The sequence below is a fragment of the Scyliorhinus torazame genome, chromosome 24, assembly GCF_047496885.1.
Source record: "Scyliorhinus torazame isolate Kashiwa2021f chromosome 24, sScyTor2.1, whole genome shotgun sequence".
NCBI lineage: Eukaryota > Metazoa > Chordata > Chondrichthyes > Carcharhiniformes > Scyliorhinidae > Scyliorhinus > Scyliorhinus torazame.
Genome location: NC_092730.1, coordinates 26,611,209 through 26,628,682, shown reverse-complemented (window position 1 = coordinate 26,628,682; position 17,474 = coordinate 26,611,209). Strand labels below are relative to the sequence as shown.

The 17,474-nt window shown below is 54.5% G+C and overlaps 1 protein-coding gene across 1 annotated transcript in view; it reads left to right on the top strand.

Moving 5' to 3' along the window:
- Nucleotides 1–17,474, top strand: part of naaladl1 (N-acetylated alpha-linked acidic dipeptidase like 1) — a 244,534-nt gene that overhangs the window by 48,094 nt on the left and 178,966 nt on the right. The window contains 4 exon segments of the mRNA XM_072489482.1: nucleotides 7,209–7,294; nucleotides 10,104–10,223; nucleotides 13,104–13,168; nucleotides 13,170–13,190. Coding sequence (XP_072345583.1) covers nucleotides 7,209–7,294; nucleotides 10,104–10,223; nucleotides 13,104–13,168; nucleotides 13,170–13,190 — 292 coding nt within the window.

The window sequence follows — 17,474 nt, the reverse complement described above, 5'->3', positions numbered from 1 at the left end:
ATCCCCCCCCCCCCCCGCCCCGTCAGAACTGGAGCTTCGGCCTGGGTTGTGGGCCCTGGGTCTCCAGAGTGGAACTGGGCCCACAGACAACCTTTGGGCCTCGGCGAGGGAGAGACCCTGACTGAGACAAGTTGACCCATTAACGGGTGTCCATGGCTCGTGGTGACGAGCGAGTGGAGGAGAAAACTGCAGAGCAAACGGTCGAAGGCCTGACCATTGAGTGACAAACTTTGGTGTTAATGCTGCACAGAGGACACAAAACTTGGGACGATTGTGAGCTGCGAGGAGGATGGCGATAGGCTTCAGGGTGACAGTCAGGCTGGTGGAGTGGGCGGACAAGTGGCAGATGAAGTTCAATGCAGAGATGCGTTTCGGTGGGAAGGACACAGAGAGACAATGGGTGGGATCCAACCCCAAAACGCCGAAGTGCCATTTTGGGCGGATTTGGTGACGGTGTTTCCCACCGGCTTTTTGGGTCAGATCCAGACCGGTATCCAACCACACTTGGTCATATTTTTCGGCCTTAGGGAGTTTCTGCCCGGTCGAGCCCACACTTAGTAATTCTTCCCAGGGAATCTAATGTATGGGTAGTTAGGGTTTTGGGCTGGCGGGAGTTGGGTGTGTTATTGTGGGGTTTTTCCGTGTGTTGGTTCTCTCTGTTGTTTCAAATGTTAAAATTATAAATGCCTCAATAAAATATTTTCTATTTAAAAAAAAAAATTCTTCCAACAACGGGGAGCTGAACGTGCCGGTGAGATGGGCTACTCCGGGATCGGGCCGCCATTTTGAATGGGTGCCCCAATCTCTCAGTGAACTTCAGGGTCCGCACATATCCTGCACAGGGGCAAAGTTACCCCACCCCACACTACCCCACCCCACACTACCCTCCCCCCCCCACCCCGCCGCCAAGTGAGGATGCCCTGCTATGGGATCACTGAGCACCGCCCTCCCCCACCCCCGTTTGGGGCCCCCCCCCCAACCCGCTTCGAGAACCTCCACTTCGCCCAACGAGGGCGTGATCCGGATGACACCCAGGCGCCGCAAGTCAGGTGACCCACGATCGGCCCGACTCCCGGCGCGAAGCCCGATTTGGGCCTCTCCCGCAATCCAGCCGTCGCACCCGGCGAGGACGGTGCCCAATATAAAGGACACAATTCTACAGGGGGTGCAGGAACAGAGGGACCCGGGGGGGGGGGGTAAATGCACACAGATCATTGAAGATCTCAGGTTGAGAAAGCAGGCAATGAACTATTCAGAATCCTGGGCTTTAAAGAGAGACAGAGAGTAACAAAGTGAGGAAGCGATGGTAAATTTATTAAACCCTCGCTCAGCCTCAATTAGAGTATTGTGCCCAGTTCTGGACTCCGTATTTTAGGAAAGATGTGAAGACATTGGAGACAGTGCGGAAAAGATTCACGAGAATGATTCCAGGGATGAAGAACATCAGTTATGAAGATCGATTGGAGAGGGGGCAGCACGGGGCAGCACGGTAGCCTTGTGGATAGCACAATTACTTCACAGCTCCAGGGTCCCAGGTTCGATTCCCGGCTTGGGTCACTGTCTGTGCGGAGTCTGCACATCCTCCCCGTGTCTGCGTGGGTTTCCTCCGGGTGCTCCGGTTTCCTCCCACAGTCCAAAGATGTGCAGGTTAGGTGGATTGGCCATGATAAATTGCCCTTAGTGTCCAAAATTGCCCTTAGTGTTGGGTGGGGTTACTGGGTTATGGGGATAGGGTGGCGGTGTTAACCTTGGGTAGGGTGCTCTTTCCAAGAGCCGGTGCAGACTCGATGGGCTGAACGGCCTCCTTCTGCACTGTAAATTCTATGAAAAACATTGAGTTTGGGCATCTTTAGATTGTCATGTCCCTCCTCCACCTTAAACCTTTTAAAAAAAATATCCCCCACACGTATTGTCTCAATGCAAACCCCTCCCTCTCACCCCTGTCCATCTGTCTTTTGTTCTTAAAGTTGCGACTTCCTGTTGCGGCTTCTGTAGCTCTGACACATTCTCCCTCCCTTCAGTTCTGATGAAGAGCCAGAGGTTCTCTCCTAACAGACGCTGGCCAACCTGCTGAGTTTTTCCAGCGTCCTCGGTTATTATCACAGAATTTACAGTGCAGAAGGAGGCCACTCAGCCCATCGAGTCTGCACCGGCCCTTGGAAAGAGCACCCTACTTAAGCCCCACACCTCCACCCTATCCCCTTTATCCCCCGTAACTGAAAGTAACAACGAAGGGTCAGGGTCTGGAATAGAAACATAGAAAGGTAGAAAACAGGAGCAGGAGGAGGCCATTCGGCCCTTCGAGCCGGCTCTGCTATTCATTATCATGGCTGATCATCCAACTCAATAGCCTCGTCCCACCTTCTTCCCCCCTCCATATCCTTTGATCCCCTTCATCCCAAGTGTCATAGAACATAGAACATAGAACATAGATTTTCCACCTCGCCCCCACCCTACACCCAGTGGCGCATTTTCCAGTGGTGGAGGTGGTTTGTCATTGGCTATCGGCGGGAAGTCTATTGCGTTTTAGAACATAGAACATAGAACAATACAGCGCAGTACAGGCCCTTCGGCCCACGATGTTGCACCGAAACAAAAGCCATCTAACCTACACTATGCCATTATCATCCATATGTTTATCCAATAAACTTTTAAATGCCCTCAATGTTGGCGAGTTCACTACTGTAGCAGGTAGGGCATTCCACGGCCTCACTACTCTTTGCGTAAAGAACCTACCTCTGACCTCTGTCCTATATCTATTACCCCTCAGTTTAAAGTTATGTCCCCTCGTGCCAGCCATTTCCATCCGCGGGAGAAGGCTCTCACTGTCCACCCTATCCAACCCCCTGATCATTTTGTATGCCTCTATTAAGTCTCCTCTTAACCTTCTCTCCAACGAAAACAACCTCACGTCCATCAGCCTTTCCTCATAAGATTTTCCCTCCATACCAGGCAACATCCTGGTAAATCTCCTCTGCACCCGCTCCAAAGCCTCCACGTCCTTCCTATAATGCGGTGACCAGAACTGTACGCAATACTCCAAATGCGGCCGTACCAGAGTTCTGTACAGCTGCAACATGACCTCCCGACTCCGGAACTCAATCCCTCTACCAATAAAGGCCAACACTCCATAGGCCTTCTTCACAACTCTATCAACCTGGGTGGCAACTTTCAGGGATCTATGTACATGGACACCTAGATCCCTCTGCTCATCCACACTTTCAAGAACTTTACCATTAGCCAAATATTCCGCATTCCTGTTATTCCTTCCAAAGTGAATCACCTCACACTTCTCTACATTAAACTGCATTTGCCACCTCTCAGCCCAGCTCTGCAGCTTATCTATATCCCTCTGTAACCTGCTATATCCTTCCACACTATCGACAACACCACCGACTTTAGTATCGTCTGCAAATTTACTCACCCACCCTTCTGCGCCTTCCTCTAGGTCATTGATAAAAATGACAAACAGCAACGGCCCCAGAACAGATCCTTGTGGTACTCCACTTGTGACTGTACTCCATTCTGAACATTTCCCATCAACCACCACCCTCTGTCTTCTTTCAGCTAGCCAATTTCTGATCCACATCTCTAAATCACCCTCAATCCCCAGCCTCCGTATTTTCTGCAATAGCCTACCGTGGGGAACCTTATCAAACGCTTTGCTGAAATCCATATACACCACATCAACTGCTCTACCCTCATCTACCTGTTCAGTCACCTTCTCAAAGAACTCAATAAGGATTGTGAGGCATGACCTACCCTTCACAAAGCCATGCTGACTATCCCTGATCATATTATTCCTATCTAGATGATTATAAATCTTGTCTCTTATAATCCCCTCCAAGACTTTACCCACTACAGACGTGAGGCTCACCGGTCTATAGTTGCCGGGGTTGTCTCTGCTCCCCTTTTTGAACAAAGGGACCACATTTGCTGTCCTCCAGTCCTCTGGCACTATTCCTGTAGCCAATGATGACATAAAAATCAAAGCCAAAGGTCCAGCAATCTCTTCCCTGGCCTCCCAGAGAATCCTAGGATAAATCCCATCAGGTCCCGGGGACTTGTCTATTTTAAGCCTGTCCAGAATTGCCAACACCTCTTCCCTACGTACCTCAATGCCATCTATTCTATTAGCCTGGGGCTCAGCATTCTCCTCCACAACATTATCTTTTTCCTGAGTGAATACTGACGAAAAATATTCATTTAGTATCTCGCCTTTCTCTTCAGACTCCACACACAATTTCTCATCCTGTCCTTGACTGGTCCTACTCTTTCCCTAGTCATTCGCTTATTCCTGACATACCTATAGAAAGCTTTTGGTTTTCCTTGATCCTTCCTGCCAAATACTTCTCATGTCCCCTCCTTGCTCGTCTTAGCTCTCTCTTTAGATCCTTCCTCGCTACCTTGTAACTATCCATCGCCCCAACTGAAACTTCACACCTCATCTTCACATAGGCCTCCTTCTTCCTCTTAACAAGAGATTCCACTTCCTTGGTAAACCACGGTTCCCTCGCTCAACGCCTTCCTCCCTGCCTGACCGTACATACTTATCAAGAACACGCAGTAGCTGATCCTTGAACAAGCCCCACTTAGCCAGTGTGCCCAACACTTGCAGCCTACTTCTCCACCTTATCCCCCCCAAGTCACGTCTAATGGCATCATAATTGCCCTTCCCCCAGCTATAACTCTTGCCCTGCGGTGTATGCTTATCCCTTTCCATCATTAACGTAAACGTCACCGAATTGTGGTCACTGTCCCCAAAGTGCTCTCCTACCTCCAAATCCAACACCTGGCCTGGTTCATTACCCAAAACCAAATCCAACGTGGCCTCGCCTCTTGTTGGCCTGTCAACATATTGTTTCAGGAAACCCTCCTGCACACACTGCACATAAAAACGACCCATCTATTGTACTCGAACTATATCTTTTCCAGTCAATATTTGGAAAGTTTAAAGTCTCCCATAATAACTACCCTGTTACTTTCGCTCTTATCCAGAATCATCTTCGCCATCCTTTTCTCTACATCCCTAGAACTATTAGGAGGCCTATAAAAAACTCCCAACAGGGTGACCTCTCCTTTCCTGTTTCTAACTTCAGCCCATACTACCTCGGAAGAAGAGTCCCCATCTAGCATCCTCTCCGCCACCGTAATACTGCTCTTGACTAGCAGCGCCACACCTCCCCCTCTTTTGCCTCCTTCTCTGAGCTTACTAAAACACCTAAACCCCGGAACCTGCAACATCCATTCCTGCCCCTGCTCTATCCATGTCTCCGAAATGGCCACAACATCGAAGTCCCAGGTACCAACCCATGCTGCCAGTTCCCCTACCTTGTTTCGTATACTCCTGGCATTGAAGTAGACACACTTCAAACCACCTACCTGGCCACCTCCTGCGACGTCAAATCTGTGCTCCTGACCTCTATACTCTCATTCTCCCTTACCCCAAAACTACAATCCAGGTTCCCATGCCCCTGCTGCATTAGTTTAAACCCCCTCAAAGAGCACTAACAAATCTCCCCCCCAGGATATTTGTGCCCCTCAGGTTCAGATGTAGAACATCCTGTCTGTAGAGGTCCCACCTTCCCCAGAAAGAGCCCCAGTTATCCAGAAATCTGAATCCCTCCCGCCTGCACCATCCCTGTAGCCACGTGTTTAAATGCTCTCTCTCTCCCTATTCCTCATCTCACTATCACGTGGCACGGGCAACAACCCAGAGATAACAACTCTGTTTGTTCTAATTCTGAGCTTCCATCCTAGCTCCCTGAAAGCCTGCCAGACATCCTTGTCCCCTTTCCTACCTATGTCGTTAGTGCCAATGTGGACCACGACTTGGGGCTGCTCCCCCTCCCCCTAAGGACCCGGAAAACACGATCCGAGACATCACGTACCCTTGCACCTGGGAGGCAACATACCAAACGTGAGTCTCTCACGCTCCGACAAAATCTCCTATCTGTGCCCCTGACTATAGAGTCCCCAATTACTAATGCTCTGCTCCTCTCCCCCCTCCCCTTCTGAGCAACAGGGACAGACTCCGTGCCAGAGGCCCGTACCCCATCCCCCCCACAAGTATCCAAAGCGGGATACTTGTTTCTCAGGGGAACGACCGCAGGGGATCCCTGCACTGACTGCTTTTTCCCAGTCCCTCTTACAGTTACCCACCTATCTCCAATCTTTGGTGTAACTAATTCCCTGAAGCTGCTATCTATGACCCCTTCTGCCTCCCGAATGATCCGAAGTTCTTCCAACTCCAGCTCCAGTTCCCTAACTCGGTCTTGGAGGGAGCTGGAGATGGCAGCACTTCCTGCAGGTAAAATCAGCAGGGACACTAACGGCATCCCTCACCTCAAACATCCTGCAGGAGGAACATTGCACTCCCTTCGCTGCCATTCCTCTAACTTTCTACCAAGATCTGGCTAACCACTAAATTAAATTTTTTATAAAAAATAATAATAATATAATAAAATATGGTACTTACCTCAGACCAATGGGTTTTATTATTAGGTTAGAGGGAGGAGGGCGGGTGGGAGACACTACACGTGTAGTGTCTCGGGTTTCCTCTCCACCAGAATTTATTGGTGAGGGTCTTCCCAGACGTCCGCGGGTCGACTTCCTGTTCCCGCCTAAAACACTAATTTTAAAAAAAAAAAATTCTCAGCTCCTGCTGAATTGACTAACCAGCCAGCTCCACTCCCGCCAAAATCGACTGGCCTGCCCCTGCAAAGACAAGTGGACAGGACAAGGACAGACTTACCTCCCAGCAGCCACTTCTGCACTGCTCCCGCTGAAACTGACTCACCAGCTGTTCTCACGCCGAAATCGACTGGCCTGCCCCTGCAAAGACAAGTGCTTTTAAAGGACAGACTTACCTCCCAGCAGCCACTTCCGCAATGCTCCCGCTGGAAACTGACTCACCAGCTGTTCTCCCGCCGAAACCGACTGTTATGGAGTGTGATATAGAATGGACTGTCCGAGCGTGCGGTGGAGGCAGATTCAGTCGAGGCTTTCACAAGGGATTTGAATGGTAATCTGAAGGGAAAGGTTAACAGGGCTGTGGGGAGGGGGGGCGGGGGGGGGGGGGGGGGGGGGGGGGGGGGGGCAGTGGGATTGGGAGAGTTACTCCAGCAGAGAGCCGGAACGGAAATGACGAACCGCACAGACAGAGCTGTAACCATTCTGCGGAATGAAATACGCCTTCCTTTCAACAGCGACGTGCTGGTCAGCGTGCACAACAGGCGGGAGATCAAACCTTCGGACAACGTCATCGGAGTCATCCGTGGGAACGTCGAGCCAGGTGGGTCCCAGAGAGCACGGGCAGCTTGGGCTGGGCTAAGAAGGGGCTGCGTCCCGGGGGGGGCGGGGGGCATTAGGGAGCGGTTTGATGAAGACAATCTGTGTGGGCACGGCAGTCGGAGAAGGTGGTGAGAAGGGGTGAAGTGCAGACTGAGCCATGGCAGCGAGAGTTAAAAATACCTTTGGAACAAAATGGGTAGAATTTAATGTCGGAGTTGGGAGTCCACCGCACCCCCCCGCCCCCCCCCCCCCCCCCCCCCTCCCCCCCCCCCCCCCCCCCCAGCCTCCGTTGAGGAAGGGCCAGGGGGAATTAAGCTCCCCTCAGGCACTTAACTGGACAACTTGGTGCACTGCCCAAAATTTGGGGCCCTGGGGGCAGAAACCCCACGGGCCAATCAGAGGCCGGCGGGACTGGCCGCTGCCAGTAATTTTTTTAAGTTAAAAATAAATTTAGAGTACCCAATTAATTTTTTCCCAATTCAGGGGCAATTTAGCACGGTCAATCCACCTAACCTGCACATCTTTGGGTTGTGGGGGCAAAACCCACGCAGACACGGGGAGAATGTGCAAACTCCACACGGACAGTGACCCAGAGCCGGGATCGAACCCGGGGACCTCAGCGCCGTGAGGCAGCAGGGCTAACCACTACGCCACCCCGTGCTGCCCTGCCGCTGCCAGTAATAGCACCGAGGGAGAGGCCGAGAATCGCCGAGGGAGCCAGGCACAGGCTCGTCGGCGCTGGATAGGGGTCCCGAGGGAGGTAGGGTCGCCAGATTGTGGGAGGGCAGTGGAGGAGCTTGAGGGTTTCGGTGTAGTCGATGAAAGATAGCATGTGAGGTGTGGCACTTAGTGAGACCCCCCCCCCGCCCCACCACACTCAGGGATGCCCTCCTGAGGGGCTTTGTTTTGCCTGCAAGGCCCTACCCTCAGCCCACTCTTCTTTGAATAAAAGACAGCGATATGCAGGTCTTGACAGTGCAGCGCTCCCTCAGTACTGACCCTCTGACAGTGCAGCGCTCCCTCAGTACTGACCCTCTGACAGCGCAGCACTCCCTCAGTACTGACCCTCTGACAGTGCGGCACTCCCTCAGTACTGACCCTCTGACAGTGCGGCACTCCCTCAGTACTGACCCTCTGACAGTGCAGCACTCCCTCAGTACTGACCCTCTGACAGTGCGGCACTCCCTCAGTTACTGACCCTCTGACAGTGCAGCGCTCCCTCAGTACTGACCCCTCTGACAGTGCAGCACTCCCTCAGTACTGACCCTCTGACAGTGCAGCACTCCCTCAGTACTGTCCCTCTGACAGTGCAGCACTCCCTCTCAGTACTGACCCTCTGACAGTGCAGCACTCCCTCAGTACTGACCCTCTGACAGTGCGGCCACTCCCTCAGTACTGACCCTCTGACAGTGCAGCGCTCCCTCAGTACTGACCCTCTGACAGTGCAGCACTCCCTCAGTACTGACCCTCTGACAGTGCGGCACTCCCTCAGTACTGACCCTCTGACAGTGCAGCACTCCCTCAGTACTGACCCCTCTGACAGTGCAGCACTCCCTCAGTACTGTCCCTCTGACAGTGCAGCACTCCCTCAGTACTGACCCTCTGACAGTGCAGCACTCCCTCAGTACTGACCCTCTGACAGCGCAGCACTCCCTCAGTACTGACTCTCTGACAGTGCAGCACTCCCTCAGTACTGACCCTCTGACAGTGCAGCACGCCCTCAGTACTGACCCTCTGACAGTGCAGCACTCCCTCAGTACTGACTCTCTGACAATGCAGCACTCCCTCAGTACTGTCCCTCTGACAGTGCAGCACTCCCTCAGTACTGACCCCTCTAACAGGGCAGCGCTCCCTCAGTACTGACACTCTGACACTGCAGCACTCCCCTCAGTACTGTCCCTCTGACAGTGCAGCACTCCCCTCAGTACTGACCCTCTGACAGTGCAGCGCTCCCTCAGTACTGACCCTCTGACAGTGCAGGACTCCCTCAGTACTGACCCTGTGACAGTGCAGCACTCCCTCAGTACTGACCCTCTGACAGTGCGGCACTCCCTCAGTACTGACTCTCTAACAGTGCAGCACTCCCTCAGTACTGGCCCTCTGACAGTGCAGCGCTCCCTCAGTACTGACTCTCTGACAGTGCAGCACTCCCTCAGTACTGACCCTCTGACAATGCAGCACTCCCTCAGTGCTGACCCCTCTGACAGTGCGGCACTTCCCTCAGTACTGACCCTCTGACAGTGCAGCGCTCCCTCAGTACTGACTCTCTGACAGTGCAGCACTCCCTCAGTACTGGCCCTCTGACAGTGCAGCACCTCCCTCAGTACTGACTCTCTGACAGTGCGGCACTCCCTCAGTACTGACCCTCTAAACAGTGCAGCACTCCCCTCAGTACTGACCCTCTGACGGTGTCGCACCTCCCTCAGTACTGACCCTCTGACAGTGCGACACTTCCCTCCAGTACTGACCCTCCGACAGTGCAGCACTCCCTCAGTACTGACTCTCTGACAGTGCAGCGCTCCCCTCAGTACTGACCCCTCCGACAGTGCAGCACTCCCTCGGTACTGACCCCGCTGACAGTGCAGCACTCCCTCGGTACTGACCCTCTGACAGTGCGGCACTCCCTCAGTACTGACCCTCTGACTGTGCGGCACTCCCCTCAGTACTGACCCTCTGACAGTGCAGCACTCCCCTCAGTACTGACCCTCTGACAGTGCAGCACTCCCTCAGTACTGGCCTTGTGATTCCCCCACTGGGGGTTGACATTATGTTCGTCACCCTCTTGTCCTAAGGTTTGTTTTTTATTGCAGATCGCTACGTTATCTATGGCAACCATCGAGACAGTTGGGTGCACGGTGCCATTGACCCCAGCAGTGGCACAGCCGTCATGTTGGAAGTCAGCAGAGTCCTGGGCAAACTGGTGAAGGAAGGTGAGCGAACGGGCGGAATGGGATTCGTCCCCGTCATATAGCACACAAGGCTATCCACCGAGTGCTGCAAACGTGAGCCAAAGGGAATCTTATCCTGCTGTAAAACTCTCGGACTTTATGACAGTTCGCACTGACGTCCCACCTCTGGGCCTGGCTGCTTCCAGCCTGACGACAAGGCCCCAGTGTCCCCTACCGGCAGTTACAACCACTGAGAATGGTGGGAACTTTGTTTTTAATTTATTCGTCCTTGTGATGTGGGCGTCGCTGGGCTGTTGCCCAGCCTTAATTGCCCTTGAACTGAGTGGATTGCTGGACATTTCCGGGGGGGGGGGGGGGGGGGGGGGGAATTTAGAGTCAACCGCTGTGTGGGTCTGGAGTCACATGTAGGCCAGACCGGGAAAGGACGGCAGATTCTTTCCCTGAAGGGACATTGGTGAACCAGATGAGTTTTTAACGACAATCCACAATGGCTTCATTAGACTTAATTCCAGATTTTGTTTATTGAATTTAAATTTCACCGTGTACCATGGTGGGGTTTGAACCCAGGACCGCAGAGCATTACTCGGGGGTCTCTGGATTTCCAGTCCAGAGACAACACCACGGGGCCACCGCCTCCCCTGCATTTTAATTTCTCCGCCAGTAACCATCCTTTGGGCAGCACGGTAGCATAGTGGTTAGCACAATTGCTTCACAGCTCCAGGGTCCCAGGTTCGATTCCAGCTTGGGTCACTGTCTGTGTGGAGTCTGCACATCCTCCCCGTGTCTGCAAAGATGTGCAGGTTAGGTGGATTGGCCGTGATAAATTGCCCTTAGTGTCCAAAATTGCCCTTAGTGTTGGGTGGGGTTCCAGGGTTATGGGGATAGGGTGGAGGTGTTGACCTTGGGTAGGGTGCTCTTTCCAAGAGTCGGTGCAGACTCGATGGGCCGAATGGCCTCCTTCTGCACTGTAAATTATATGATAATCCTTCCGTCAAACAATGACAGTCAGACCAGGGTTGAACTGATGTGCACGAGCTGTTAAACCTGGTGTTGTCGCGATGCGGGATCAGGATACAGTTCGGGCCCCCGCAGTTCCACCGCTCCGTTTCCCACAGTCCATTTCTCCTCCCCGGTTTTGGCAGAAGGCTTGGCCGGACGCACGGCAACAACTGTACCTGTGACCATCAGCTGTATCGACCGTAGGGGAGGTCATTCCTCCGTAGCGGGGGGGTTTAAAAACAGGCTCTCACCGCACAGGGCCACGGGGGGGGGGCGGTTTGAGGGGAGGGAGGGAGGGTGCCACGGTTAGTGGACGATGCGTGCCCCCTCTCACAGGCCAAACAGGAATTCTGAGTCGTAGCTGTCACTATCCAGAGCCAGGGGTTCAAAACGCTTCCCCTCACACATCACCCAGCACCTCCCGACTAAGCGGTGAGAGAGGCTCACTCCAACAGCCCCCAGTGGTGTCCTCGATAATGTCGAACGTGACCGCTGGTTGGGTGTTCATTGGCAATTCCCAGCCGTTGACTGCTGTTCCGCCTGAGGCAGCACGCGAGGGCAATGCCTGGATATCCCCTGAGACAGGGCAATCAACACAGCCCAAACTCCGCGTCAAATCGCCCGGACGAACAGACGGACAAGGAGCAAGGAGCAGGCCACTCGGGCCCCGCGGGTCCTCTCCGACATTCGATCGGATCCTGGGCTGACCTGAGTGGGGCTTCAATTCCACATTCCTGCCTGCGCCCCTGCTCCTCCCCCCCCCCCACCATAGCCCTCGATTCCCGTGTCAGTCAAGAACCTCTGGCTTATTAAACTATTCAATGACCACAACATCCATGCGCTCTAGGGGAGAGAGTAGACAAAAAGACTCACCATACGAACCCTTAACGTAAGTGGACATCCTCGTAAAAAGATAAAAGATACCCTGCGAAATGTTAAACTAACCGGGTCCTCGCCAGGACCTCATGCGACCTGGGTTATACCCTCCGTCGCAACACTGGGGCCTGATCGGAGACCGGAATTCCACTCAATTCCACAGGTCTTCTGCCAGGCAAGCTTGGGATGTGGGCATCACTGGGGCCAGGGCCCAGCATCTGGTGCCCATCCCTAATTGCAGCCTTGAACTGAATATCTCTCTCGGCCCATTTCACAGAGGGGGCAATTAAGAGTCGGCCACATTGCTGTGTGTGTGTGTGTGGTTGGGGGGGGGGGGTGTGTCTGGAGTCACGTGTAGGCCAGACCGGGGTAAGGACGGCAGATTTCCCCCTTTCCCTAAGGAGACATGAGTGAACCAGGCGGGGGATTTGACGACAATCGATCATTGTCACAATCGCCGTTACTGAGACCGAGCTTTATAATTCCAGATTTTATTAATTGGATTTAAATTCCACCAGCCGCCGGGGTGGATTCGAACCTGTGTCCCGCCCCCTTCGCAGTATTAGCCTGGGGGGGGGGGGGTCTCTGGATTACTAGCCCGCTGACATTCCGGCTACACCTCTGCCTCCCCTACACTAAATTAAGGCCTCCTCGTTTGCCTAACCAAGGCGACGCCAACGAGAGGCCCAGCCTCCATTTTGAAAAGTGGGCCTGTGGGTCAAAGTAGCCCCAGAAACATGTTACTATGACAGCCGCCTCCCTGTTAACCGATGGCCTCCGGTTTCAACCACTCTCCCATCAGAGGCCATGCCTTCGGCTGCCTGGGGCCCGAAGCTCCAGGACATTCCGTCCTCCTTCTTAAAACCTACCCCAATATAGGGGCAGGAGCTTGGTCGTCTAACCTGATATCCCCTCAGGAGACCCGGTGTCAAATTTCCTTCGGTTATTGCCTTCTGTGAAGCACCATGGTTCTTTTTACCCACCTTTAAGGCGATGTATAATTACAAATTGTTGTTGTTGCTGTAGGAAGTTGGCGGCCACGGCGCTCTATCATCTTCGGCAGCTGGGGGGCAGAGGAGTTTGGTCTGATCGGGCTCCACGGAATGGACTGAGGTAAAGGAGTGTGGTAGTCACCACTGATGTATATATTGTATATATAGGATGTTGATATAGGTGCTTTACGGTAAGGCCCCTGTACTACAGGTACGGGGGTAGATCCCTGCCTGCTGGCTCCGCCCAGTAGGTGGAGTATAAATATGTGTGCTCCCCGTACAGCAGCCATTTCGTCAGCTGCTGTAGGAGGCCCCACATCTCAGTGTAATAAAGCCTCGATCACATCCTACTCTCGTCTTTGTGTAATTGATCGTGCATCAATTTATTTACACTGAGTTTTTCAGAAGATGGATCTCCGCATCAAGCCGGATCGCCTGCAGCTGCACCCGCAGCTTTGAACGTTGGCTAGCCTGTTTTGAAGAGTACGTCGCGTCTGCGCCAGACGACATTCCAGAAGCACAGAAGCTCCAGATCCTTCACACGCGGCTGAGCTCCAACATCTTTCCACTTGTCAGGACGCGGCCGGCCTACGCAGAGGCCATGGCGCTACTGAAGGAAAACTACGCTCAGCGGACTAACACACTCTACGCCAGGCACCTCCTCTCCACGCGGCGTCAACTTCCGGTGAGTCGGTGGAAGATTTCTGGCACGCCCTGCTCCCCCTAGTTAGAGACTGTGACTGTTGATGTGTTGGGTATGCTGGGTCTGCGAGGACTGCGTTTACTGCAGCAGTGAGAGAGACAGGCTTCCAACACTTGAAGAAATGCAACTTGATTTTATTGAACTCTCAACTATCATACATACTTTAACTGTGGGGTTGACACTATGCTGACTTGACTGGAGACCTGAGGCTAACCTGACCAGACTATCTTACTACCACATGGTGTATGTTCTAGTTGCTGCTCACGCTCTGACTGTCTCGGAGGCTGGGTCCAGAGAGAGCGGGAAAACTAGTGCCCTCTGGCTTTATAGTGGTCGAGTCCTGTCTGGTGATTGGCTGCTGTGTTCTGTGTGTTCACTGGTCACCCTGTGTGTCAATCACTGCCTGTCTGTGTGTGTATATATGACAACTGTCAGGCCGTTTCGGTCACGGAACACTCAAATTTGCTAATGAGAGACGCATTTGTTACGGGCATAGGGTCTGACTACATCCGCCAGCGCCTCTTAGAAGGGGCCATGCTCGACCTCGCAACGACCCAAAAACTAGCGCTTGACTTACGGTCACATCACGCAACATTCAGGCCTATGCCCCCAACCGCGTGCCCACCCCCCCTGTGTATCGTGGACTCCGCAGACGGCGCCCCATCGTGGACCCCATCAGCGACCGCCCTCGCCTGAGCCGTACGGCAGCCAACCAACCCCAGGGGGCCCAAATGCTACTTCTGTGGGCCAGTCAAAACACCCCCGGCAGCGCTGCACGGCGCGGAGTGCTCTCTGCAAGGCCTGTGGCAAGAAGGGACATTTCGCTGCAGTGTGCCAGGCCCGCTCAATCGCCGCTATTGTCCCGGCACCCCCCACATGCAGCCAGTTACTGCACATGCGCCATCTTCCCCTCCTAGGGACCCACGTGCGGCCAGTGGACGCTGCCATCTTGTTCCTCCCAGGACCAACGGGCACCACCAAATTGCTTTCCCCACGACACGCGCGGCCTGTGGGCGCCGCCATCTTACCCGACTCAGGACTCAGGACCCATACCCGCAGGCACCTCATCCGGCCGCGCATCGCCTGCAACCGCCAACGACCAGCCGCGTCTCGCCTCGGTCACGATTGACCAGTCTCGACCACACAACCTCGCGACTGCTTCAACTAAAGTGAAGGTCAACGGGCACGAGATCTCCTGCCTGCTGGACTCCGGGAGCACGGAGAGCTTCATTCGCCCCGATACGGTAAGGCGCTGCTCCCTCGCGGTACACCCCGCTAACCAGAGAATCTCCCTGGCCTCCGGGTCCCACCCCGTGGCGATCTGGGGGTACTGCATCGCCACTCTCACTGTCCAGGGCGTAGAGTTCAGCGGCTTCCGCCTCTACGTCCTCCCCAACCTCTGCGCTGTCTTGCTACTCGGCCTGGACTTCCAGTGCAACCTCCAGAGCCTAACCCTGAAATTCGGCGGGCCCCTACCACCCCTTACTGTGTGCGGCCTCGCGACCCTTAAGGTCAACCCACATTCCCTTTTTGCAAACCTAACCCCGGATTGCAAACCCGTCGCCACCAGGGGCAGATGGTACAGCGCCCAGGACAGGACCTTCATCAGGTCTGAGGTCCAGCGGCTGCTGCGGGAAGGCATCATCGAGGCCAGCAACAGCCCCTGAGAGCCCAAGTGGTAGTGGTGAAAACCGGGGAGAAAAACAGGATGGTCGTTGACTACAGTCAGACCATCAATCGATACACGCAGCTCGACGCGTACCCCCTCCCACACATATCTGATATGGTCAATCAGATTGCACAGTACCGGGTCTTCCCGACAGTGGACCTGAAATCTGCCTACCGCCAGCTCCCCATCCGCAAGGTGGACCGCCCATACACTGCGTTCGAGGCAGGCGGCCGCCTTTACCATTTCCTTAGGGTTCCCTTCGGCATCACCAATGGGGTCTTGGCCTTCCAACGGGAGATGGACCGAATGGTTGACAGGTACGTGCTGTGGGCCACTTTCCCGTACCTGGACAATGTCACCATCTGCGGCCACGACCAGCAGCACCATGACGCTAACCTTTCCAAATTTCTCCACACCGCCAAACTCCTCAACCTCACGTATAACAAGGAGAAGTGTGTGTTCAGCACGAACCGCTTAGCCATCCTCGGCTATGTGGTCCCGATCGCATGCGCCCCCTCATGGAACTCCCCCTCCCCCACTGCCCCAAAGCCCTCAAACTTTGCCTGGGGTTCTTTTCGTAATACGCCCAGTGGGTCCCAAACTATGCGAACAAGGCCCGCCCACTCATTCAATCCACTGTTTTTCCTCTGACGGCCGAGGCTCAGCAGGCCTTTGACCGTATCAAGGCCGACATCGCCAAGGCCGCGATGCACGCGGTCGGCGAGACGCTCCCCTTTCAAGTCGAGAGCGATGCATTAGACGTCGCTCTGGCCGCCACCCTCAATCAGACAGGCAGGCCCGTGGCATTCTTTTCCCGCACCCTCCATGCCTCCGAAATTCGGCACTCCTCCGTCGAAAAAGAGGCCCAAGCCATCGTTGAAGCTGTGCGGCATTGGAGGCATTACCTGGCCGGCAGGAGATTCACTCTCCTTACGGACCAGCGGTCGGTTGCCTTCATATTTAATAACACACAGCGGGGCAAGATCAAAAACAATAAAATCTTGAGGTGGATCGAGCTCTCCACCTACAATTACGAGATTTTGTATCGCCCCGGTTAGCTCAATGAGCCCCCCGATGCCCTATCCCGAGGTACATGTGCCAGCGCACAAGTGGACCGACTCCGGACCCTGCACGACGATCTCGGTCACCCGGGAGTCACCCGCTTTTACCATTTCAACAAGGCCCACAACCTGCCCTACTCCATCGAGGAAGTCAGGGCGATCACCAGAGACTGCCAGGTCTGCGCGGAGTGTAAACCGCACTTCTACCGGCCAGACCGCGCGCGCCTGGTGAAGGCCTCCCGCCCCTTTGAAAGCCTCAGCGTGGACATCAAAGGGCCCTTCCCCTCCACCGACCGCAACACGTACTTCCTCAGTGTGGTCGATGAGTATTCCCGATTCCCCTTCGCCGTCCCATGCCCCGACATGACGTCTGCCACCGTCATCAAAGCCCTCAACACCACCTTCGCTCTGTTCGGTTTCCCCGCCTCCGTCCACAGCGACCGGGGATCCTCATTCATGAGCGATGAGCTGCGCCAGTACCTGCTCAACAGGGGTATTGCCTCGAGCAGGACGACCAGCTACAACCCCAGGGGAAATGGGCAGGTGGAGAGGTAGAATGGGACAGTCTGGAGGGCCATCCAGCTGGCCCTACGGTCCAGAAATCTCCCGGCCTCCCGCTGGCAGGAGGTCCTCCCCGACGTACTTCACTCCAGTCGGTCGCTCCTGTGCACCGCGACTAATGAAACCCCCATGAACGTCTCTTTGCCTTCCCCAGGAAGTCCACCTCCGGGGTTTCGCTCCCGACATGGCTGGCAACTCCAGGACCCGTTCTCCTCCGCAAGCACATTCGACTCCACAAGGCGGACCTGTTGGTTGAAAGGGTACAGCTACTTCACGCTAACCCGCAGTACGCCTAGGTAGCGTACCCCGACGGTCGCCAAGGCACAGTCTCCCTCAGGGACCTGGCACCAGCTGGTTCCCCCCCTCCCGCCCCGCCCCGGCGCCATCCTCCCCTCCCCCGGCGCACCCCAC